Consider the following 23,667-nt stretch of genomic DNA (forward strand, 5'->3'; position numbering starts at 1 on the left):
CCCGCTCGACGGGACTTTCCTGGTTAAATAAAGACTGAATAAATTAAGTCAAATGTTCAAAGCAAAACCTTTGGACGAGTGGTTTTCATATCGAACGACAATGACAAACGTCTAAACCAGGAAACTCGTCCCATAATGTTTTTAGCTCATTTTTATATGCAATAGTTTTGCACGTCAGTGTGAACCTGTGGAGCCTGTAATGACTCTCCCTGCCCTGTCTGGTGTGTTTCTCGGTCTTCATGAGGCCATTTGATCACAAGTGTACGTGGAATCTGTTTACTAATCAGGCTCTTGGTTGCACAGGATTCTATTTGATTCAGGGGCATCAGAGTAAAGGGTTATGAAAAAGTTTTGCATGCAACCTTTTTCAGTTTTTCATTTGTAAAACTTTTTTTAAATTTTTTTTATTAACTATCCATCATTTTCCTTCCACAAAAAAAAAAAAAAAAAAAAAAATATATATATATATATATATATAAAATCCCAAGAACATGTATTTATCTTTGTGGTAGTAATGAGACAAAATGTAGAAATATTCAAGGGGTATGGTATGAATGAACATTTTTGCAAGCCACTGCAAAAGCATGTCTTAAATAGGTTTCCTGGTCAACTCAGTAGAGCAAGCTTGCGCCAAAATCTAATCAGGGGCACGTTTATTCAGGTCAACAGTGACGTTGTTTCCACAGTTTGCACAGTAAATTCCAGTACATCTCGCACAGATAACCACAATCTTGCTCTGTGATTCTCTAAGCGAAACTCCGTTTTCCTGAAACGTGTCTGCCGTTCGCATCACCACGCTTCGTCTTGAGATTTGAGTCTGACACGCGTTTCAAACATGGAGATGTTTGTTGTGATTGTTTCTCAAAGAGCCGTGGTCGGGTTCAACCCAGCGCGAGGGGGGCAGTTCCATAGCAGCAGACTGCTTTTGATTACTCAGGTCTTTCCCTCCTCTCCAGGGTGCACTTTATTTCTCTCGGGGGTTTAATACAGTCACAGATCACCGAGAGGCAAAACAAGCCAATGCGGCGACAACTGGATATGAGAGAAACTGAATCAAAAAAAAAAAAAAAAATCGATTTACATGATGAATCCCACGATGCGGCTGGTTATGCAGGAGGCAATAAAACAGCAGATAAATTAACAACAATTCACTTAAGTGCAAAACATATACATCACAGCAGTTCAAATTAAGGTGATCAAGTTGTCCACTTGCATGTGACTTAAGAAATATCTTCTCTTATTCTCGTGGGTGTAAATTTTGATCTGTATTCTGTAGTCTTCTCTACGATATCTCGGACCCTGACTGGACATTTGAGCTCGTCGGCCTTCTGGACAGATCACTCCTGCCATCTTCGTCTCTCGCCACCAAATATCGCGGCCCATTTGCGAGTTATCTCCAGGTAGATTGTGGGTTTATTGGGCAGATAGTCCAGATACACCGTCTGGCTCGTTTTGGGGATTGCCATTTCGATCTGAGTGCCTTCGTGCCACTCGTTGAACGACGTGATCGAGATGAAATCGGGCCTGGCCTCGAGCGCAGCACTCAGCGAGGTTTCATAGTATTTGCCGTTGATGCGGTTTCGAGTGTTTTGGAAGTTCCAGGGACGGATGCTCGTGTCGATATATCCCGGGCCCACACTTGGAACGAATAGGAGGTTGTTATCTTCACAGAAAGCTTTAATGGAGGCCCAGTTACGCTGCGTGGACCCATAGGAAAAACCATTGGTGGCGAAGTAGGTGTAGACGCCGTCGAACCCTGCGGTCAGGATGTCTCGCTTATGCTTCTCGTCGACCAGCAGAGCGAGGAAGATGGCGTCATAGGGGGTATCCCTGATGCTCTTACTCTCCGTATGTTTCAGCAGTTTGCTCCACTGCTCCGAGTTCATTAGATATGAGTCATACACATAAAAGAGCGGAAGCAGCTTGCCGGTGTTGGTCTGGTACTTGAAAAACGCCGGGTGCTTTCCATATCTGAGGATGGGAGACACAAACAACACAAAGAAGCGGGGAGAGGAAGATGTCAAGAGGGATGAAAAGGGAATAACATGGCGATTACAGACTGAAGTAATGAGTCAAGACGGAGTAATTCCCTGAGAGAGGGTGAGACCACAGCGATGACATTTGACTGACACCGAGGAAACGCAGCCAGACTCACTTCTCGATGATGTATTTGACGTTAGTGAACATGTTGACTTCATCCCTTCCTTGGTACGGCTCGATGTGGAAAGCGACCTGCAAATACAGAATCGACCCTTTTGAAACTAGTCGGGCCACAAACGCAGCCGCTGTTTTCATACAGACCTTTATGTGGTATTTGTGTGCCACCTCCAGGAGCAAAGGCACGATGTCGTCCGTTGGCTCGCCGTTATCATCCTTACTATCGGGAGGATACCAGGAAACAGCAGCCACGCCTGAACACATCAACCCTGAATGCTTAGTGACTGATCAACAGGAAACAGCCCAGACCAGCCACAGGAGTTAGGAAGGGGAAAAGTTGGTCATTGGGGGTTTTTTTCATTTATTTTACAAGGATGTCGGTAAATCCTACATCGTATCAGGCCGATATGAGGAACTATGACAGGGATTTATCAGCAAAGATGATGACAATTGCAAATTTCCCTTGTTTTGTTGCAAATAAAAAAACTCCAGCATTTCCTAAACAGTCTTTTGACAAAACCTGGAAAATGTTCAAGAAAATTAACATGATTCTAACATCATGCAATTTTTTTTTTAAATGACGTGTCCTTGTGCCAAACAGTTTAATGTCAAAACAAATCAAACACTTAATTTGATATTTTTGAGCAGAAAATGCAAATATTGTTGTGATATTGTTGTGATACAATGATCAGACATTCTTGACTGCATGAGGAGAACAGGGTGTGAATCTGACCGGCTTTGCAGGCGCCTTCTAATTCCTTGAAAAACCTTTGCAAACGTCTGGTCTTTAAAGAAAACGTGTTGCGCAATTGGTGGTTATTAGTTTCATAAACTTCCTTATTTAAATGAAGATGCACTTCCTTTTTGTTTGTTTTTTTTGCAGACAGTCTGCGGTTTTAAGTTTGACAAACCTTTGCATGTACAATATACTTTACACTCCCTGTCTTTGTTAGCAGACAGCATGACCTTCCCTCCAGGGTCTCGTGATTTTGTGTCAAAAATATCGTCAGCGGAAAACAACTTTTTTTTTCTTCATGCAACCCTGGCTAGAAAAACAAGTGTTTTAATTCTCTTTGGTAGTTGTACTTTTACTTGTCTTGGATTGTATATTCAATACATGAGCACTGCAAGTGCAATTTCTTACTCAAGTTATTCTCAACTAAAGTCTTAAAAAATTGTGCAAATTGGAAGGGAGTTCTAAAAAGCTCACAACGACATGTCGTCTTCTAAATAAGACAGAAATATTGCATACGCCTTTAAATACAAGGGTTTGTCAAACTTATAACTGCAGACAATCGGCAAAACATAAAGGAAGTGCATCTTTCAGAAAATAAAGTTTTATAAAACTCTCAGGCACTGCTTCTTGTAATACTGTGTGAGATAGTCCTGCACAATAAAACACGGAGGTAAAATAATGCTAATCTAAAACGAATGCTCGGGACGCTGAGGATGTTACGTTCATACTCTTGGACATGTTTCATGTTGCTGTCGCCAAGACTGAGTCGGATTAAGATTGAGAGACAAATCGCATGTTAAAGGTTAACTGGTAAATGGTCCAGTAATCAACTTGTTAAGATTCTTTTCTACTTTTTATTTCATGTTTTGTACATTAACGGCTCAAGTTTCAACCAAACCTAGAATTACCAGTAACATGAGCCTGATCAGCGCTGTCTTCCTGTAACCATATATTACTGCGTTTGTTGAAATACCCACAAAATATGGCCGCCATGTCTCCACGCCTGAGACGGCAGCACCTGTCTGAAGATGCATTACTGGTAGTTCCTGCTGAAACTGGTGGAATTACAGCAGCCATGCCTCACTTTGGGATTTGTGTGTTTTAATCCCAACTCCGATCATGTGTCATATACCACACATCTCAGAAAAAAAAGCAGCGTTACAACTACAAATGTCAAAAATGCATGAATAGGATATAAGCATCACAATGGAAAACAACAACAAGTGAGTGTACTTATTTAAAGGTAAAGGATGAAAAGGCCAAATATTGATTCTCTTTTCCATTTAGTTATTTGATGAAACAATGAACCTTTTACTGAAACATCCATACGTTTTCCTCCATATCCACCTTAAACTTTTGCACAGTACTGCACAGAACTTCTACTTTTTTTTTTTTTCATTTCTGCTTTGTTTTATATAGTAAAACAGCGCAAGACATTATTTTGCATATCAAGTTTCACCCTGCATGCATACATATCCTCTTTCTTTACAAACTGAAAACCTCACTACATGAAAACCAATAGGATTCTTAATGCAAAGTAATATAATCTCAGGGCTCTCTGCAACATGGACAGATCTCCATTATCTATATATATATATAGATTATATATTATATATAAAAGATTATATATAATTTAGGTTTGTAAAGGTCTCTGCCTCTAATATGCAGTTAAAATCTGCTGAATCACTCGCTCATTACATATCATTGGATTGTGACCATAGCTAAATTGTTTAAACACTATAAATCCCAATGTTAAGCCACACGAAAGAGAAGTGAAAATGTTTTTCTCACCGATGGCTGCTGTGCGCAGCTGCTGCATATGAGCCTCGATGATGGAGGGGTCCCTGGAACTGTAAGCCCCTAAAGAGGGGTAAAAATTGGACCCGATGTCATCAGGTGGGCTGTGTCTTCCTTGCGGATACCCCTGGGCCACTTTAAAGTCCCAGTGTGGCATCTGCGGGTGGTCCCAGTGGACGTATTTGCCATCAAGCTTGGGGTTTCCAAACCAGGTGTAGTAGAAGGCGTGGAGATAGTAGTTGGGAGGAGGGAACTTCCTCAGCGTGGCGGCCAGCTCTGCATCCTTGTCTGGCTGAGCCGAGTCATTCATTTTGGTCTTGTCGGGTTTGTTGTTGTTGTTGTTGCCTTTATGGCTCTCGGGGTCATTCTTTCTGTCGGCGAACAGCTCGACGCCTCCGGGGCTGACGAACGGAGAGTCCTCTGGCGAGAGCGCCTTTAGGACCACTGTAACCACGAGCACGAGCAGCACGAGAGCAATTAACGTGATGCAAGATTTGCGTCGAAACCTTGCCATTTTTCACTCAGTGCTTGAGGCTTCCCATGACTCACTGTTGAGACAGCAGTGAGGGAATGATGGTGGACAGGCTGCCATTGAAGATCAGTAGAAGAGTTTGTGTTCAGCCTTGGAGTTTAAGAAAAAAATAAATAAATGAGCGTGTTAGAAAAGAATTACAAAAGCAGCTTACAATTGTTTCTTAGTTAAACAAAGTGATGTTCAAACAAGTGTTTAATCATTTTCATTAATGAGTAAGAATAATTATATTCTTTGTCTTTGAACCCGAGGGGATAAAACTCAAGCTGAGAACTTCAAATGTTGTTTTGGGCTAATTAAGAGGAAGAAAAATACTATTCAACTAATATGATCAAATGATGAGAATCAGAAAATATTCTCATTAGAGATGCAAATCTGGTATTTTTCGTTACCTCGGCTTTAAATCGAACCAGTATGTTCACGAGATGATGTCGGTCCTTATCCACCGACAATCCAACATTGCTGCATAAATAATTAAATCCCTGGAAAACATTTCGTGGCATTTACTTTAAATCAAATGTTGAAAAAAAATAAATAAATAAAATAAAAGGTGCAAAGCCCTCTTTAGGTGGATAGATGGGGCTTTGGTTGACTGAGATTAGGACTGAAGCAAGTGGCTGCAGAAACGCCATCGCTGTACCAGACAGTAGTTTTGCAGAGGGCACTGAGCTTTAAAGCTCTGTTTACCAGTTCTGAACCTTGCAGCAGCGATTGAAGATTTAAGTGGCTACAGGGTGGTGAGCATTACTCTCCATGACAGGGTGAAGAGGAATGAGATTCACTCTCTCAGCTGGTCTGGGGGGAACTTCAGGGTCACAGCAGATGAGATGGAGAAAGCTGCAGGGAACTTGGATGGACTGAGTTTCTTGGAGTATGTGGACTCAGAGAGAGAAAGAGGATTGGTGCCTTCCTTATGTAATAACTTCTTAAATATTAAAAGTAGAGAATAAATATCAGGAAAAGGCCTCTGGTTTCCCCCAGGTCAACTCCCCCTAACCCTACACTTTAAAAAAAACACTGGTATAGAGCAACCATTACGAGTTACATCTACATCTGATATGTTTGATCTGTATTTAATCAAATAAAATGTTTGACAAGTTTGGAGAGCTGTTATGTATTGGTCAGAATATTGTATATCACTAGTGTGGAGAAGATAGTAATAAAGAGCTGGCTGCAATGTAATGTCGGCCACATCGTAACAGCCACCATGAGCAGTTTGCTTCTTCATGCACTGGAGCTTGATCATGCAGTTTATTCCTCGTGCAGTTTATTCATTATGCACAAACACACAAACCACAAGCTAACATTAGCTGCTTCAACTCCACCTGCACTGAACTTCAGACTTGTAAACAACCCCTGGGAAACACCGTGCTGAAACACAAACGTTGCTTTGCCGCGGCGGCAACACTTCGCTTGACTCTATATCGAAGCTTTCCCAACATGTAATAAAATAAACACACCTCGTCCCGAGGATGTCCATGAATTATTTTATCCGCATGAGAGGCAGGAGACGAGACATACCCCGCACTTCTGGTTCAGCGCGTCGTGTACAATATCACCGATCTACAAACACTCTGACAGTCCAATATCCTTGAGTTTGACTTATCCGGTTGGTGTATGAAGCTGCTATCATTAGCCACGACGTCACCAGCCAACCAAAGCGACGAGAGGCTCTGCAACGCTTGGTAGTGCTCAATATTTCCCCCTGCAGTTTGGAGGGCGTACTACATGAAATAGTCCACAGTCTTTACTGTTTCAAAAGAAAACACAAGACAGCGTTTATACGTTTACTTTGCGGCTTCAGCAAGGTTGGAAACCGCAAAGATAATTGATTGCGGACAGCAAAACCTACTGCAAACAAGATAAGAATTCCCTCAAATAAAAAGGTTGTCATCTAATCTTTTACCCGTACAAATTTAATTCCGGATTATTTGTAAACTCTAATGGTAAATTGGTAAATCTCAGCTAACGTCAGCTTCAGTGAAGGTAACTAAATCCGTTACGGTCAGTTTCCTGTGTGCAGCGAATCTGACTGTAAATACTTGTCCATTAATTGTTTTTAGTGTATTTAGAAGTTAATTTAATGCTTAATTTTCTCTCTAAATATGTTGTTTTGATTGTGTTAAGAGCTGAGATGAGGCTGAGAACTTGATCTTGATCCATCTCTATCTATTCATCTCAAACACTTGTTTATCTCGATGGCTCAATTTCTACCTCTGTGTAACTTTACACTATTATTTCACTATATCTGCATTTATTTAAATCATCCCATCTCCTATAGCTTTGTATAAATTCATGTTTTTTTCTGATGTTCTTGTTTATGGGATTATTCTTATTGTTAGAAACGGTTTCCATGTTGTCTGTAAAGTCCTGCCCATTTCTGCTGTATGACTGAGGGCTGTTTATATGTGCTGTAATGTTTCCAATGACTTGTTTTAGGTTTCACTCCGCTGAATTCTAGTCCCTGCATCAATGATGGAGGCTCCACACCTGTGGCAATGTTCAGCCAAGAGAAAGAGGAAAAGAAACTGGTTTAACAAAACCAACATCAGAAAAAAACAGGTGAAGCAGGAGGATAAGCTGCTGTTTCACATGTTACATTTAATTCAAACTAAAATCCTCTTTGCAGTAGCAATTCAGACTCAACGCAATTGTTCTTTTACAAAGAAGATATTTATTAAGACTCATCCGGATGACCTTTTTCCTCCAGATTTAGTTATTGTGGAAACAAACATCAGGATTAAACATGCTGACGTGTGCAAATAGTTACTTATTACTCTGGTGAACCCGAACGCCCCTCCTCTACTCTCTTCTCAGGAGAAATCAACATTCAGCTCAGAGAACATGATCTACTACACTCTCCTGTTTCTCAAAGTGGCACTGTGGATTACGATTGCTTGGATCTTATCTCACCTCCACATGGGCGCTCCATGTTTCCTGCTGATGCTGACCGGGTGGTTGTATTCAGGCCCGATGCAGAGCGCTCTGATCTGGGCAAAGAGGCGCCTGCAGGGCTCAGCTGCCTCAACTGTCACACCGGCACAAAGGCTCAGAAAATGATTCAATTAAAACATATTTCTGCTTTTTAATTCATTCAGCTTACAATAGTTTTTTTTCTACCAAATTATTGCAATGTTTCAGTATGTGTTCATCTAAATGGATTATTATAATATCTAGACCACTTTTTTCATCTCCAAACCTTTGCTTGAGGTTTAACTTTTAATATTTATATTTGATGAGCCTGCCACTAGTGTAGTGGCTGGTAAAACATCTGCCTCGTTGACATGCGAGCAGAAAAGTAAACACAACTTACCAGCCTCTTTAGGTTCCATACATTTTATTGAATTCATAGACTTTCAAACAAACTTGTACAAATTGCAAAACAGCTTTTGGTAACACTTTATTGTTGTCTTGTTGTTATTGGTAAATAAATTAAGTGATTTCAAAAGTAAACCATGTGAATAAGAGAACGTAACGATACAACAGAACATAACAACGAAGAGCAGAACAATAAGAAAGAAAAGAGGCAACGGTTTCAACTCAAATCAAACCGCATCTTACGTGCAGTCAAACCTCGAACCAGGTGAACTGCTGGTCAGCGAGACTGTAGAACCTCCTTGTAGCAAATGACGCCACAGTAAAGTGACTGAAACCCAATCACTAGGAGCGACTATGCATTGTAATACTGAATTTGAACACCGGGTGGCGACACTCACATAGCCATGCTAATAAAGTGTTGCGCCTTCAGAGGTTCAGTTTTGGTTCCCTGTACCTCCACAGACTGGGTGAGCAGGAGGAAGGATGGCCGACATTTTACCACACAGGCAACCTTTTATTTTCGGTCGTTTTCAGTGCCTCGTACACACACTGCCGCGATTCAAATACTGCGAAGCACTTTGTGAAGTTCGTTTTGTATAAATGTTCAAACAAATGACATACTTGGACAAGTTAGAATACTTGCAATCAGTAGTTTTGTTTTCTACCGTGTACAAAGCAAAACAGAAATCTACAAAAATGTACAATTTATTTATGGTCCAGAACTCTCCACACTCTTCTGAAGTGAACTCTCTTTTTCTTCTCTCACCATGAAGCGATTTGTTCAGGGGGGGAAATCATGTGGACGAGAACAACTAGAGACATGGGAGAATGTTGACACCTGTTCTGAGCGAGAAGTGGCGAGTTTCTGAGTGGGCGTGGAGCTGAGGCACAGGGAGGGATGATGGAGGAGAGTAATCGATGACCACAGGGCGCTGTGTCGGGGCCGACCACGTCGGACTGCCAAGCAGCATCTCATTTAGCCCCGACGTCTCATTCAAGCCGGGCTTTTCACATTCTCGGCCAATCACGGGGATGTGCACTCTCTCGTCGGTTAAATGTACAACACGCGCTTGTGCACAACAACCACAAAGTGCACTGCACACGCCGAAAAAGGTTAAACTGGGTTATAAGAAGAGTTAACTTCTTCTATGGATTTAGCATCAGACAGAAACTGCAGTTCCAAGCCACAGGAAGGATCCTCTCGGCTTTCTGAGAGGTCAAGGCAAAATTAAAGTTCAATCTCCTTCATGTTGTCTTGAAAGAACTCAAAAGGGATTTCTTGTAACAACGTCACACCGTCCTTCTACAGAGAGAAGGCGTCTCTTCACGCAACACAGGACCGCAGCAAACCTCGAATAGCGTTGGAAGTAAAACCACTAGAAGGATTACTTGTTAATAATATCAAAAATACCAACAAACAGGCAAAAGAATTAAATAAAACAGATTGATCACAGCAAATGTATGTACACATACACATTAAGAAAAGAGCTGTCAGTGGAGCTGAGGAGGAGGCGGGGGAGTGGGAAGGGGGGGGGGCAATTAGATAAGCCCTGTATCGCCGCTATACAGGGGAGTTACAGGGGCTGCTGCGATGGCAGACCTGGGAAGGACAGGGGAACGAGGAAGAGGAGGAGAGGGAGGAGGAGGAGGAGGCCAAGGTTGTTCACCTCTTCTTTGGGGCTTGGGTGGTGCGGGGTGGAGTGACGGGACGACCAGAATTTACACCACCATACTGGTACTTGGCCTTTTTCTCTGAGGGCTTTAGGATCTGTAGGAGACAAAGAGAGAAGAGACACATGAAACCTTCAGAGACAAAAGGCAAACAGCACATCTGGAATGGAGAGAATGAATGAGCGTCCTCATTATGTACCTGGAAGGAGCACATGAGCGATTCGTCAACGCTCATCATGCCGCCTGCATTATCGAACTCCCCGCAGTAGTTTGGAGCAGAGAAAAGTGTGACCAGTTGGCGTTTGGCAAAGAACTCGTAACCATCCTCCACAACCTGTTGGAAGACACACGACATCACTCCTCCGCCCGCGCCGATCGATAACGAGGAACAACATCCTCGACTCGTCTCAGAGTCCAACTCTGCCATCAGGGTTGAGTTTAGAAAACCACCCACATGTGAATCAATATGAAACGCCTCACACATACACACACACACAGCTGAAAGAGCAGCGGCTCATTTAAATAACTTCTGAGTTTTTGAGTGACGATTTAGGTTGTTTGATTTTGATTTGATCGAGGCTCTTCTCATCAGTAACACTCATTAAAAGTGGAGTTAAGCCTTCACCAAACCGCTGCACTATGGGTTTTTTTTTTACCCCCACACATTGAAAGTTTCCAGACTCTATAAGAACTTAACTCATCACCTTGAAGACACTGCCTCGTCCTCTTGGGACAAAAGCAGACCACCTTCTCACCTTTGACGTCTTACAGTGAGAATCCAAATGACGATAATTGTACCATCTATTCCAAAACAATCGGCTTGATTTTCACTGCCGTCCACTGCCTCTCGAACCTGCTCCCTCCTCTAATCACCTGATGGGCTCTGCAGATGAGATCCAGGTCATGACGGTTCAGGAACTTGCTGACCACGTCTGCCCCGAATGTGAAGGAGACCCCGCGGTCATTTTCTCCCCAGCCTTGGACGTCCTTATCTGGATCTGACCACAACAGGTCACACAGCAGGCCTGAGAAGCAGAACGCCAGACGGGAGGTGGAGAGGAGGTACAAATAGAGAAACAGAGTAAACATAAACACACCGCAGCCGTATCAATGTGCTAAAAATCCAAAATACACAGATGATTTACTGATGTGGAAGCCAATCACATTGGAACAGGCTGTGCTTTTATATTTCTAAATATAGAACTCCAGAGGAAGTGAACATGAGTTGGTACCTGTATCAGGTACATCTGTTGGCCTCATGATCCTGCGAATCTGCTCCATCGACTGCAGATCAGGTGAGAGTCCTGAAATACAAAATACAGAGAGTGTTTAATATTGGTGACGATACAAGTATACACTTGATTTACCAAAAGTATTTCCTCAGTTTCTCCAAATCATTGAATTCAGGTGTTCCAATCGCTTCCATGGCCACAGGTGGATAAAATCAAGCACTTAGGCAACCAGACTACTTCTACAATCATTTGTGAAAGAATGGGTCGCTCTCAGGAACTCATTGAATTCCAGCATGGTGCAGTGAGAGCACGAAACTTCCTCGCTACTAAACATTCTACAATCAACTGTTAGTAGTATGACAACAAAGGGGAAGCGATTGGGAACAGCAGCAACTTGGCAACAAAGTGGTAGTCCAGGAAAAATCATAGAGCGGGGTTATGTGATCTTTGAATCATCAAACAAGGGAGTTATGTTAAATTGTCCTTTGCCGTCATTGTTGAGGGGAGACTGACATCCTATTAAATCCTACGGTTGTCACTCAAGGTCATATGAGTGTGACAGCAGGCGAGCGAATACTTTTGGCAGTTTATTACTGGGACATCAAGTGGAAATGTCTGTTAGCGTCACGTCACTTACCTCCGTGGCAGCAGAAGATCTTTTCATCGATAATGGCAGCGATGGGGAGGCAGTTGAAGCAGTCGGTGAAGGTCTTCCAGAGCTTTATGTTGAACCTGCGCTTGCCTGCTCAAACACACAAACACACATTTTCAGTGCCGGACTCCGTGGTTGACGGCTGCCTGCGAGGGTGTGCGAGGAGAGATCATTACACTCGTCGTAGAAGCCGTAGATGCGGTTGATGGAAGCACACTCGTGGTTGCCCCTGAGCAGGAAAAAGTTCTCTGGGTATTTGATCTTGTAGGCCAGCAGCAGGCAGATGGTCTCCAGGGACTGCTTCCCTCTGTCCACATAGTCGCCCAAGAACAGGTAGTTTGCCTCTGGAGGGAAACCCCCATACTCAAACAACCTCAGTAGGTCTGTGTACTGCCCATGAATATCACCTAGATAAGAAGCAAAGAGCAGAGGAAGAAGAGGATTCAAGTATTAGAAGACAAGGACAAGAAGAGATCATTAAAAGAAAGCAGAGAATAATCAAAGCATCTGCAGGGCTCAACACGTTCTCACGCCCCACTTCAATCACTCAAGACGTTTTGATATTAATCATGTTCCAAGACCTGAAAGTTTGTTGGGGGATGTGTGTAGTTGCTGTAGCTGGGCTTTACTTGTACTGTAGCAGCAACATGAAGGATTTACAATACACACATACACAAGAAATGAGTCATTGCCACTGCCACCAGGATCAATGCCGTGGCCCTCGGGAAATGAGCTACCAAGGGAAAGAGGCCTCACAATCCAGGTTACTTGCACGCACGCACGCACGCACGCACGCACGCACGCACGCACGCACGCACGCACGCACGCACACACGCACGCACACACGCACACACACACTAATTTTAACAACTCTCAGAGGATTCGGGGTCAACATCTTCTCTCTTTGACACCAGTCAGGCTGTGATGAGCTGGAGCTGCTCTCACAGCATCTCTGCGGAGGACACTCGCTTCATCACCTCTCCGAGGCCTGCTTCCTTTTATATCCTCTCGCACCGACTCAAGAGTTGCTCTAATTTAGGTTAAGTGCTCCAGACAGAGATGGCTGAAGAGAGCCATGTGAGAAAGGCTCGGACAATAATAACAGGGCTCCTTTGTGACCGAAACGGGAGAGCAAATTGAATGTGCCACACTCTTTTTATGGCAGTGCCTCATTACGAGACGGAGCGAAATGCAAATCAAAATGAAATAGCTGCTCTTAAGCTGCACAGCCGTCTGGCCGAGAGATTAAAAGATGGCCAACAAAAAACGGCAACGTTGCGCTGCAGTTCGGAGTCTGGCTGGCGGGATTTGCTTGTGCCCATCAGGATTCTGTGCACCAAAACCCAAACCACAAGTGGCATCCGAACCTTTATGGCTACATAGACACACTTATTTTTGTTTGGGCCTTCGAACGGCTTACATGTGCACATTTTTCCATGCAATTGAAAGATTTAAGGAATAGTTTGGAATGTTTGATGTCTCGCACTAAAAAAGGTCCTGAGGTCCTCGTGTTTCACCAACATTTCTGTGTTCACTCTGGTCTCGACGTCCAAGTACCGCATCGCCACAACGTCCCCAACTTTTCCAAGAGAAAATGCGACATGTAAATGAAAGGCAATCATCTACCAACATAACCCAGGTCAAAAAAACTGCCCCAGGTTTTAAAAAAAATGTCCAAGCTGTTGTTGTCATAGCTTCCTATGTTGTGCCACTGCACCAAAACTTATCAAATATTTCTTTTCTCTTTGGTCATAAACTCAGATTCTTGTTATAGCTAAACTTGCACAATCTGAAAGGGACTTGAAAGTTGGAAAATTTCATAACCCCCCCCCCCCCCCCCCCAAAAAAACCCAAAACATGATGGCTTTGTAAAGAGACAGTTTTTGATTTGGCATTCAGAAAGTGGCACAGTTGAGCGTCCGTCCACCCCCTGGTCGTGTGTGGCAGCCATGCCAGCTTCCAATAAAGGCAGCAACAGGAGGAGATTCTAAATCTCTTCCTGTTGCAAGAGCAAAAACTGTTGTGACACTGGAAGGCTCTCAATCACATCATATTGTTTGCCCAAGCTGCCGAACAGGACAAGGGAAAAAAAGAAAAGAAAAAAAAAAAGAAAGTGGCACATACTGGACAAGAGAGTAAATACGGAGCACTGAGTAAACGCAAGACAATAATATCCACTTGTGCCAACAGAAAAACAAGAATGAATCAAGAGACAATTACACAGCTCATTTCTGCTGTAGCTTCTGCTCATAAAAGTGGATGAAGGCCAACATTTGGATCGACTGTAATCTCTGAGGAGACTGCTGGGGGTGAGCGAACTCCATCCTGCTATTGTGAGAGTGGGGTTAACTTCAGATGAGCTGTGGTGCTGTAATAAAACCGGGATAAACCAGATCATAATAATAATAATAATTTAAAAAAAAAGATGCTCTTTGATTGAGCTTTGATGCCATTTTTACTCTTTTGTTTTCATTTCGGATTTCCACACTTGTGATGTAGTTTTACACACGGCTTGCTGGAGGAGTTATTGCAATGAATGTGAATTGTAGGACGACAGGGGGTGAATTATTTACCCGGCCTGTTTTTGCACTGTTTAAACAATCTCAGAATAAGGACCAAAAGATTAAGGGTTGAAAAACGCAGTACAACGTAGAAACTACCAAAAACAAAAAAGGAAAGAAAAGAGAAAAGATTGACGCAACCAGTAACAACATAAATCCCGAGATCGGGGATTTTAAAGATGACAATACAACACCACAGAAAAGGTCAGACCACAGCTCTGCAGCAATAAAAATATCGCACGCAGCCCCTCAAGTGTCGTAAATAAACAGATATTCATATTATCAGACGAGCGCATGAGACAGTAATCAAGTGCGCTGCTGCATGACCTTTTGCCGAGTGATCAACTCGTGGAGGAGAAATCCCATAAAAACCCCAACATGAGTGTAAAGGACACCGAATACAACTACTCAGAAAACATTCGACAGAAGGACAAGCTAATTGTCTAAAATGTGCTTTCCTGTGCAGAAACCTCCTGGCGTCACGGGATTTTTTTGATCCTTTTTAACAGTAGAATGATCATGAGAACAATTAATAAGTGGAGGGTAAGATAATTATTTATATCGTTAAAACACACATTTGTAAAACGAAAAACAGGCCGTATTGTTATAATCATGACACTTTGCAGACTGGCAAAAATATGAACAACTGGCAAAACACAAGGAATTCAAATTAAGATCAGATCAGATCAGATCAGGTTTAGTTGCAGTCTGTTGTGAGTCTGTTGCAGTGTCTCCGACTCCACTTCTCTCCTGCTGAAGTCAAAACATGTCAGAGCGTTCGCTGCTCGAAGTGTGTGCTCAATGTAGAAGTGCAGTCCCGCCACTCTTCTGGCCGAGATAAAGTCCAGTTGTCCAGCCAAATGCTGAATCTGTCAACAACAGCGATTGCACAAAAAGTTCCTAATTTAGTCTCTTCGGCAAACTTGCAATCAAGCTATCCGAGGCTCTTTAATCGGGGAAAATAACAGACCTCCTAATTAAAGGAAAGCTTTTGCAACTACTCGAGTCCGTCTCAAAACAACAGTGAGGAAGCCACACGAACGCCACGAACCGACTCGGTGCTGCAATGATTTATAATGCTCATACCACCCTAAAACACCACAGAGCTCCGGTTCACTGGCAAAATGGACAGAGAGATTAATGTGGAAATGACATTATGCTTCACTGTGTTGCTCAAATGAAGAGGACGTATTGAAATGGTTGATTCTTTTTGTGTGCAAAAATCTTCCTTTATGTTTCCCTAGACAATGTTTTTATGCTGAGCATTGGAATAATAGTGACGGCATGAGGAAAAGCTGGGAAATGGTGATTCGACTGGACTGAATCATTGGGTTTCAAAGTGGGGGATTGTCCCCTAAGGGGTGCGGCATCAAGTCAAATCTGTGCCTTTTCACCAGCAATGTGATTCAAGCTCTTAAGGGGGCTCGTCCACTCACACTTCGAGGACTGCAGGACGAAATAGAACTGCTGAAGCCTTCTGTTATAATTAAATTAATTTGGCCTCCATCTGTTTCATTAAAAGCATATTAAGATGGCATCTCCAAGGGAAAGTATTAAACTGAGGGATAATTACTGCCAGCAAAAACCGTTCCAAAGTTCATGTAGTGATGTGACAAGAGGTGCCTTCAATTTCACTTTTACATTCAAAACTCCAGAGTCTGACTCGCGTTTACAGTCAGAAAACATACCCATCTCACACCTACTAATAAACAGAATCACCATGTTGTTTACTAATAGACTTCTTAGCTTATCCAGCCACTAAATGGTTAAATAAATCTTATCAAGTTCTGACATGTCAATAATCATCACGATGAGATTGCATTATTTTCAAAACGATTTTACAATCTGACGCAGGAACGTCCCTGGCGTTGCCATGGTGGAACAAGTTTTACACCAGGCACATCAATCTTCCAGCTCTAACATGTCGCTGGGAGCCACCTGGAACATGGCTGATGTGACAAATCCTCAAATGGCGGCTTCAGGAAGACCATGAAAGGCGTAGTAAAAGACTGAAAGCAGCTTGTGCTTGTCCCTTTTTGGTCTGTACGCGTTCTCTGAGGGCTGGGTCTCCCTCACAACTGTCATCCAGAGTCAAGTTAAAAAGTTTAAGAGTAGCTAAGAAGGTGAACAGTGATGAATCACACAACAGAGTATATTTTTTAAACGCCAACTCTGATCACTTTGGTGTCGGATGTATGACACTGTCACTCTTTCAACATTGAGTTGATAAGGAACCATATCAATTGGACTACAAATTCTCCTTCTCATGACCACATTTATCACTTGAAATCCAAACTGCGCCTTCGAAGACGGATCATCTCAGACCATCAGGACAAATATTTGACCGTGTGTAGGAAGAGAATGGTATACAGTAGATGAGCACGCTGGTTTTTCAAGGATAGTGACACATATATAGAGGGTTCAGTGTTGTTTGCAGTTGCAGCTCCACACCGTAGGAAAGAGATAAAAGATGTGGGAGTGTGCTGAGATATGCAGAGACGAGCTGCAGCTATTTCAGCTGCTGGGAGAAGGAGCTCACTCATCACTGTGCTTTTTTTTCTTGCCTCAAATCATCTATCTTAAGCATGCAAGACAGTGACATACAATCTGGCATGCGCGTGCGTGCGTGTGTGTGTGTGTGTGTGTACAATATCTGGCATTAATATAAAAAGGGCAGGTGAGTCAAGACAGTAAGAGTGACTTTATATATGTCCCAGGCGGAGGCTGTGCTATGTGGTCTGGTTACATAAGTAAACCCTGGACTGCATCAAACATTGCCTCTGTGGGCCAGGCAGCGCAGGCTTTGTGCTGCGTGCTCTGCTGAGTGGGAGTTTGCCATTTGGTGCACTCAACCTTTCAGAGAGTCCGAGTGGAGCGGTCTACACGAGCTGCTGTTTACAAATTTCGATTATATTGCTGTTTGACATTCGTGGATGGCTTCAGAAAAATAAAACACACGGAGTACTTGAAAACTCATTGAGTGGACAAAAAAAAAACACCAAAAAACACCAAAAAAACAAAAGGCAGAAAATGCCAATTTTTTTCTTTTTTCACAGTTTGGAGCAATGCTGAAGATTTAAAATACATATATACGTATTTTTGTTTTATCACATATCGCAGTACAGTCATGAAGAAAAAATACAAAGTGGCTCTACGATCTTTCAGAGGAATCAGGTGTATGAGAGGCGCCAGTACTTTAGGCAGATGTAATATAATGCGACTTATTCATCATGTAAGACCTGCAGGAAGGGAGCAGACTGGCTCCAAATGTATTCTGCAGCAGAAGAAAAGATCCACAAAACACACAGCCAGTGTTTACTAAGACCAACCTTCAGCATTAAGATGAACGAGGGGAGCGAGAAGTGATTGGGTAGCCGAACATAATCACACCTGTCTGTGTTCACATGAAGTGACTGAAGAGCTGAACCAGAATGCATCAGCAGATGATCTGTGCTTCAGTCAAACTTCAATACAAGTTCCTTTAAAAGCTGAGTAAAGATGTGCTGAGAAGCTCTGATGCTGTCTTTAGTGCAATGTTGGTCTCAACATATACTGATGTGTCTCCTGCCGGTTCACTGAGCTACTTGTCAAGTGATATCAACTAAAACACATCATTTATTAAGCAACATCTCAGCCTCACACTAGCCTACAACAGTGAACAGCGCTGTATTTTTCAGATTCTCACTACTTCTTGTGTTCGGCAAAATGTGAATCTGTGGACCAAAGTAGAGGGTGTTGCCCGGCTTAGAGCCATTACTGAAGCAGGAACAGAAGAGAAATACCAAATAGAACACGTCGAAACACTGACCACAGATCTTCAGCGGCGCCTCAAGCTCCAACAAGATGGGCTGACTGAGGAAGATCTCCCTGGATTTGATACAGAGGCCTCGCACCTCGGCCTCTGTCATCTGGACGATCTTCCCCGGGCGACATCCCCTCACTGCAGAGGAGAGAAGAACACATTCAGAGCCAAAAATAACCGTTTTTCATCGCCTGGTGTCGAAAACGCAACACCGTCAGGCCCTACGAGAAAAGACGACGTGAGGGCTATCGATGACGGTTAATAAGTAATATTAACAGTTAATAAGTAATATTAACAGTTAATAACAGTGTTCATAAAGCAACACGGACACACAGTTCATCACTTGTTGCGGAACCACAAAGCTATCTTAAAAAGCGATGAACTGTGGGCGTAATGATTCTGTAGCTTAAAGAGGCTTAGTCTTTACAAACCCACTACTTCGGCGTCGAGAGCAGCTTGCATCTTCAGCATCGGTGTGGGTTTATTGGCTGTGTAGTTGCACTGTTAGCTGAAGTCTACTTTCTGGCGTTCCGCCACCGCTCTCAGTGAAGATTTATATTCTAACGATGAAAGGAGAGGCGAGAATTGGAACCGTCGACTGCGGTCAGCAGCTTTAACAGCCCGAGATGTGAGGAAAGTGAGAATATACATAAAAGATTGTGTCTATTTAATAAAAAAAAAAGTCGGCATGCAACCATTTTTGAATTTGTATTTCATTTCTGCTTATTCTGTGAAAAGGTTAATAGGCCACATGAGCCACACAATACAACAGCTGTGTTATGCATTTCTGTAAGAGAAATGATAAACACAAATAAATAAGTACCAAACAAATAGTAAAAACACTGATTTCATTTCCTTAGGATCACATTTGCATATAAATTGTGAATAGCAGCTGCACTGCGTTGACGTAACACTTCCAGTCTTGCTTTGACGTCACAAAAAGAAACCTCAAATACTGTATGAAAATAAACCATTCAAAATGGAAACAAAAGTGAGGAACAAACCCATGATGGTGTTTTTATGTAATAACCAGGCATTCTGGTATTGCCTTAAAGCAAGACGCCCACTGAAGGGTCCAACAAACTGAAGCTGAATCTAGTGAAACAAATTCATTTGTTTTTTTTTTTTGTTTTTTTTTAGATCCTTTCTCCATTCGCCTCCTTGTTTTTTTTTTTAAACCATGACAAATGAAAGAAAAAAGACAAACGCAGCAAGTGGATTAAGTACACTGGTGAGGAATTCCCCAAATCCCTACCGCATGCATCTTTGAGCAAATATAAACATCCGTGTTGATTCGCATGCTACTGAGATGATCTACTCAAACCTTCAGGACCTCACCGTCTCATCAGTCGTGCAAGCCAAGCAAATCTGAGAAAAGCACGTACGCTGGAGGAATATGGATTCTGACAGATGCTGTCTCTCAGGGCCAAAAACTACTGAGGACTGTATCCACTTCATTTTTCTCATTCTCCATATACTGTATCTGCAATGCTTCAAGCACGTGTGCTGCGCATGTCAAGCAGCGCTGCATCTCTTCACTCCACAACCAGAGTTAAGCTCGGGTGTTAAGTCTGCTCGGCTTTAACACTTAGCCTTTCACTGCTCACTTTTAAAAGAGATTACAGCCTTAAGAAGACTGAAAGGGCAAAGGCCAAAACGAAGCAATGGTAGACAGGGATTTGCAAACATGATCAACCAAATCACTGACACCATGCGTTTCACTGGAAAAGTATGAGAATATGTATGGATCAAGTGTCCAGCATTGATTAATTATATTACATATATATTGGATTTCCTCACGGCTAAAGAATCAATTTAGCAAAACACAACTAAGCAGCTGTAGAATTTTAGGAGTTAGATTAAAGCTCAACCCTCTTTAAAGTGACTTGGTTGGCCTTTTGATGCTCTGTTGAGTTTTGTATATCTGTGCTGAGCATTGGGAAGATGGATGGATGGATGGATGGATGGATGGAACTAACAAGATGACCAAAACTAACAAGATGACAATCAATGGAGCAAAATATTAACAAAACCAGATTTTGCACTTTGAGATAACTAAACATTCTTGGAATCAATTAATCAAGCAAACATTTTCTTAATCATTGCTTCTATCCATCCGTCCATCCATTTTCTCCCACTAATCCGTTTCCGGGTCGCGGGGGTGGCAGTCTGAGCACCGTCACCCAGATCACATTGCACCGATTAAGAACCTTTCCTGCGGGTGGTGAGCCCACGGGAAGGTGGCGCCCGGCGTGGGACATGAACCCACTACCTTGAGATTATGAGTCTTTTTTTTTTTTTTTTCATAAAGTCTTCAAAAAAATAGTTGTTGATATAAGCTGTCAGATAGTTTTGATCATTTCCAGGCAACTTACAAGACAATGGAGAAATATTAAAGCATAGCTGACACAAATTTTAACCAGAGGAACACCTCTGTGACGACTCTGTTTGTATCTTTCAGTCTGGCCTTGAACGCAGTTATCCTCCCACAGCTAGTACAGAAGCTGGCCACCCGGGGCTGAAGCAGATCACTGTGCAACAGACCATCACAGTGGGGCAAATAGGACGTCAAAAGTCATCTACATCAGTAACACTATCGTCACATTTGCTGACGACGACACCATCATAGTCGGACTGACATCAAAGAAAAACGAAACAGGCTCCAGGGCAGAAAGTCAGCATTTCCTGGGACAGTGGTCTGAAAATAAGCTTGCCATGAACCCCAGAAAGACCAAGGATACTACAGTTTAGAATATCAGAGCTCACTGAAGACTGCCTTCTGCATACTGTACATGTCCTGCAAGGGGCATTTCAACGACAGTTATTTCTTTTTAAGAAATAAACAGTGAATAGTGAATTATAGATGACATTTCTAATAAGTGAATAATATTCTGCCCAAACTCACACCACGAAAAACATCTTACAAATCTGTGAGATGATAAAGTCCAAGTTAGTCATTTGTGTCACTTGTGTGAAAGCAGAAAACAGATACCATTGTCTTTTACATATCACCAAGATCCAAACGAAAACTGACCACTTACACAGGATTTCGATACTGGGACGTGAGAAAATTTCCAACTGTGTTCAGTGAAACTTGGATGTGTATAGAGCCACCGGAAGCAAGTTAGTGAATAAAGCCGTGCGAGTTAATAAATAATCTCACTCATGATGTTTTTAATAATTTTGTTTGTACTCAGGTATACATAACATTCACTCTTGCCACTATATAGCAAGTCATGCTTCCGAGCCTTATAGGAACAATTATAACAATTGTTAGACAGATGAATAACAGAAAACAAAGTAACAGCTGTGTAGAGAACCTGCAGAAATATAATGTGAATATAAAAGTTACCTCCCGGGCCTCATTTCATCCCACTTTTGATTGACGTCAGTGATGAATGCGTCTGTTTTCTGGACTCTGACAGCATCAATAAACTTAAACCAATAAAGAGTTCCCAGGTACATGAACGCAGCATAGGTCCAGCTCATATTGTACTTAAGAGCAACATAATCACAGCCTGAGCACAAAGTGCCACAGTGGAGGTCACACTGAGAAAAATGGCTTGCTAGAAATCACAGTCATCTGCTGTCCAACACCGACTCATCACAGTCGTCAAACAACATGCAGATGACTGAGGGAATCACATTCCTCAGTGTCTCACTGCAGTGGTAACTACAACTGCAGCCACATCATGACCACTAACAAATCCAGGCTCAGCATGACGCCTCTTCTCTTCAGCACAGATGGAAAGTATGCCAAGGACGGGTGAATTTGCAGGAGTGGTTCTGGAAAGTGATTATCTCACAGGAGAACAGAAAACTCTGCTCTTTCCACAGGAGCAGGAGAACAGTCAACCTAATAGATTTCTGTTTTTAGGGTCTGCATGTGCTCGTCCTTCCGTCTGTCTCGTCCACAAGGCTTCAACACACAAAGGCAATAAAAGTGGCTGCAAAAACACAACAACGCAACAAGGTCCGTGGAGCACGGGCGGGTTGTGTAGTGCCATTTGTTTGTCTTTCCCTGCCTGTGTTAACACACACTGTAGACATGTGAAGGGGAGGTGTGAGCATCAGTGTCCTGGATGGCAGCAACCTGCGAACTCCAAGACAAACCAAGTTACATTGACAAGCACTGGGAAGCATCTCAAATCATGGATGACGGAGAATATCTTATTTCTCAAAAAAAAAAAAAAAAAAGGGAGACACTGAGCAGGTCACCAACACGCATTAAACACCTTTTATGGACGAGAACAGGTTGGCGAGGAATAGAAAATAGTTTAAGTCGCGTTGAGATGCGACCGTTTCAAATGATTCCACGTACAACGCGCATGAGGAAAAAAACGTAACGTTTCTGCCACTCCTTCACGATAGCGTGGAAAAGATAAATGAGATTGTACGTCTCCGACACGATAAACTAAAAGAAGTTGTACGCCGCGCTAAAGTAATCTCAGTTGTCGGGTAAATACTGCGCAAACGAAGCCGTGTAGGCGTTCACCGCTAACTGTTTATAAACACGGGAAGCTAGCGGTGCCTTTAGCCGCAGCTAGCCGGGCGAGCTAACACTTTGCCCGCCTCTGTGTGGAGAAACCGCTGGGAGCTGGAAAGAGCCGCGTGCAATAAATCAAACCTCGGTTCAATGCAATAATCCGCGTAAAGATGGTTCACCTTCCAGGAGCCGAGAGATGAGGCTATCCACGTTCAATTCACCCTCCGCCATCTTCACTGTGGTGCTGTGGTGGACAGTGCTGCTCGGGTCGACTTCTCGTGTGCGGCACCAGGGGGCGCTGTGGTGGGGAGACTCAAACGCACCCACTGGCACTCTTTTCTACATTCGTATTATTATAAAACGAGGAGAATTTCTCTTTTTATTGTGGCACAGGTGATATTTGGGGATAAAATAGAAATCACGGCAGCCACTGGCATCTTGCTTTAATGTTTAAAAAAGTGAGTGGAAGTAAACCAAACCAACAAGGAAATCGTAAACATTTTAGAGAAAACTTGAATTCATTTTTTTAATTTTAAAATTCCCAAGAGTAATAACACAACACTGAGACCTGAGCTGAAATATCTGAAATATGCTGCCATGAAAAATAGCTCCCTCATTGAGGGCATTAGTCTCAAAGCTATGCTGTCAGGGTGAGTTTATGACAACACTCATAATGCAACAGCTATGCAAGGTTTTATAATTTAAAGGTTATTATGGCACTAT

At 42.6% G+C, this 23,667-nt stretch overlaps 2 protein-coding genes across 7 annotated transcripts; both read right to left on the reverse strand.

Annotated features, from left to right (window-relative positions):
• Nucleotides 1-615: 615 nt before the first annotated feature.
• manea (mannosidase, endo-alpha) lies at nucleotides 616-6,773 on the reverse strand. 5 transcript variants are annotated; one of them, XM_080480874.1, is made up of 6 exons: nucleotides 6,683-6,773; nucleotides 5,240-5,312; nucleotides 4,685-5,134; nucleotides 2,302-2,411; nucleotides 2,156-2,232; nucleotides 616-1,971 (listed from the first exon to the last, which is right to left on the reverse strand). In XM_080480874.1, the coding sequence occupies exons 2-6, from the start codon at nucleotides 5,280-5,282 to the stop codon at nucleotides 1,338-1,340; spliced, it is 1,314 nt and encodes a 437-aa protein (XP_080337000.1). In that variant the 5' UTR covers nucleotides 5,283-5,312; nucleotides 6,683-6,773; the 3' UTR covers nucleotides 616-1,337. The 5 variants fall into 5 exon arrangements, with proteins under 5 accessions (XP_080337000.1, XP_080336999.1, XP_080336997.1 ...); XM_080480871.1 differs by adding an exon at nucleotides 5,615-5,704 and having other exon boundaries at nucleotides 638-1,971; nucleotides 2,156-2,411; nucleotides 6,683-6,706; XM_080480873.1 differs by having other exon boundaries at nucleotides 4,685-5,312; nucleotides 6,683-6,748.
• A 1,772-nt stretch (nucleotides 6,774-8,545) lies between these two features.
• LOC308119519 (serine/threonine-protein phosphatase PP1-beta catalytic subunit-like) lies at nucleotides 8,546-23,226 on the reverse strand. Of its 2 annotated transcripts, none has more exons than XM_080479567.1 (8): nucleotides 23,086-23,226; nucleotides 18,465-18,596; nucleotides 12,272-12,502; nucleotides 12,081-12,185; nucleotides 11,444-11,515; nucleotides 11,085-11,236; nucleotides 10,411-10,545; nucleotides 8,546-10,308 (listed from the first exon to the last, which is right to left on the reverse strand). In XM_080479567.1, exons 2-8 carry the CDS (start codon nucleotides 18,562-18,564, stop codon nucleotides 10,204-10,206), a joined length of 900 nt encoding a protein of 299 aa, XP_080335693.1. In that variant the 5' UTR covers nucleotides 18,565-18,596; nucleotides 23,086-23,226; the 3' UTR covers nucleotides 8,546-10,203. The 2 variants fall into 2 exon arrangements, with proteins under 2 accessions (XP_080335693.1, XP_080335692.1); XM_080479566.1 differs by having other exon boundaries at nucleotides 23,124-23,220.
• Between the last annotated feature and the right edge of the window lie 441 nt (nucleotides 23,227-23,667).

The sequence above is a fragment of the Lipophrys pholis genome (assembly GCF_963383615.2).
Source record: "Lipophrys pholis genome assembly, chromosome: 14".
In the NCBI taxonomy this organism is placed as follows: Eukaryota; Metazoa; Chordata; class Actinopteri; order Blenniiformes; family Blenniidae; genus Lipophrys; species Lipophrys pholis.

Excerpts from the sequence above, each read along its gene's own strand:
- manea (XM_080480870.1), bottom strand. The coding sequence starts at position 5,204 with ATGGCAAGGTTTCGACGCAAATCTTGCATCACGTTAATTGCTCTCGTG. Across the intron at positions 2,412-4,684 it reads GCTGCGCACAGCAGCCATCG|GCGTGGCTGCTGTTTCCTGG; the intron begins GTGAGAAAAACA and ends TGATGTGTTCAG. Across the intron at positions 1,972-2,155 it reads GTCAAATACATCATCGAGAA|ATATGGAAAGCACCCGGCGT; the intron begins GTGAGTCTGGCT and ends TCCCATCCTCAG.
- LOC308119519 (XM_080479566.1), bottom strand. The coding sequence starts at position 23,175 with ATGGCGGAGGGTGAATTGAACGTGGATAGCCTCATCTCTCGGCTCCTG. Across the intron at positions 11,237-11,443 it reads AACAGATGTACCTGATACAG|GCCTGCTGTGTGACCTGTTG; the intron begins GTACCAACTCAT and ends TCTGCTTCTCAG. Across the intron at positions 10,309-10,410 it reads CGCTCATGTGCTCCTTCCAG|ATCCTAAAGCCCTCAGAGAA; the intron begins GTACATAATGAG and ends TGTCTCCTACAG.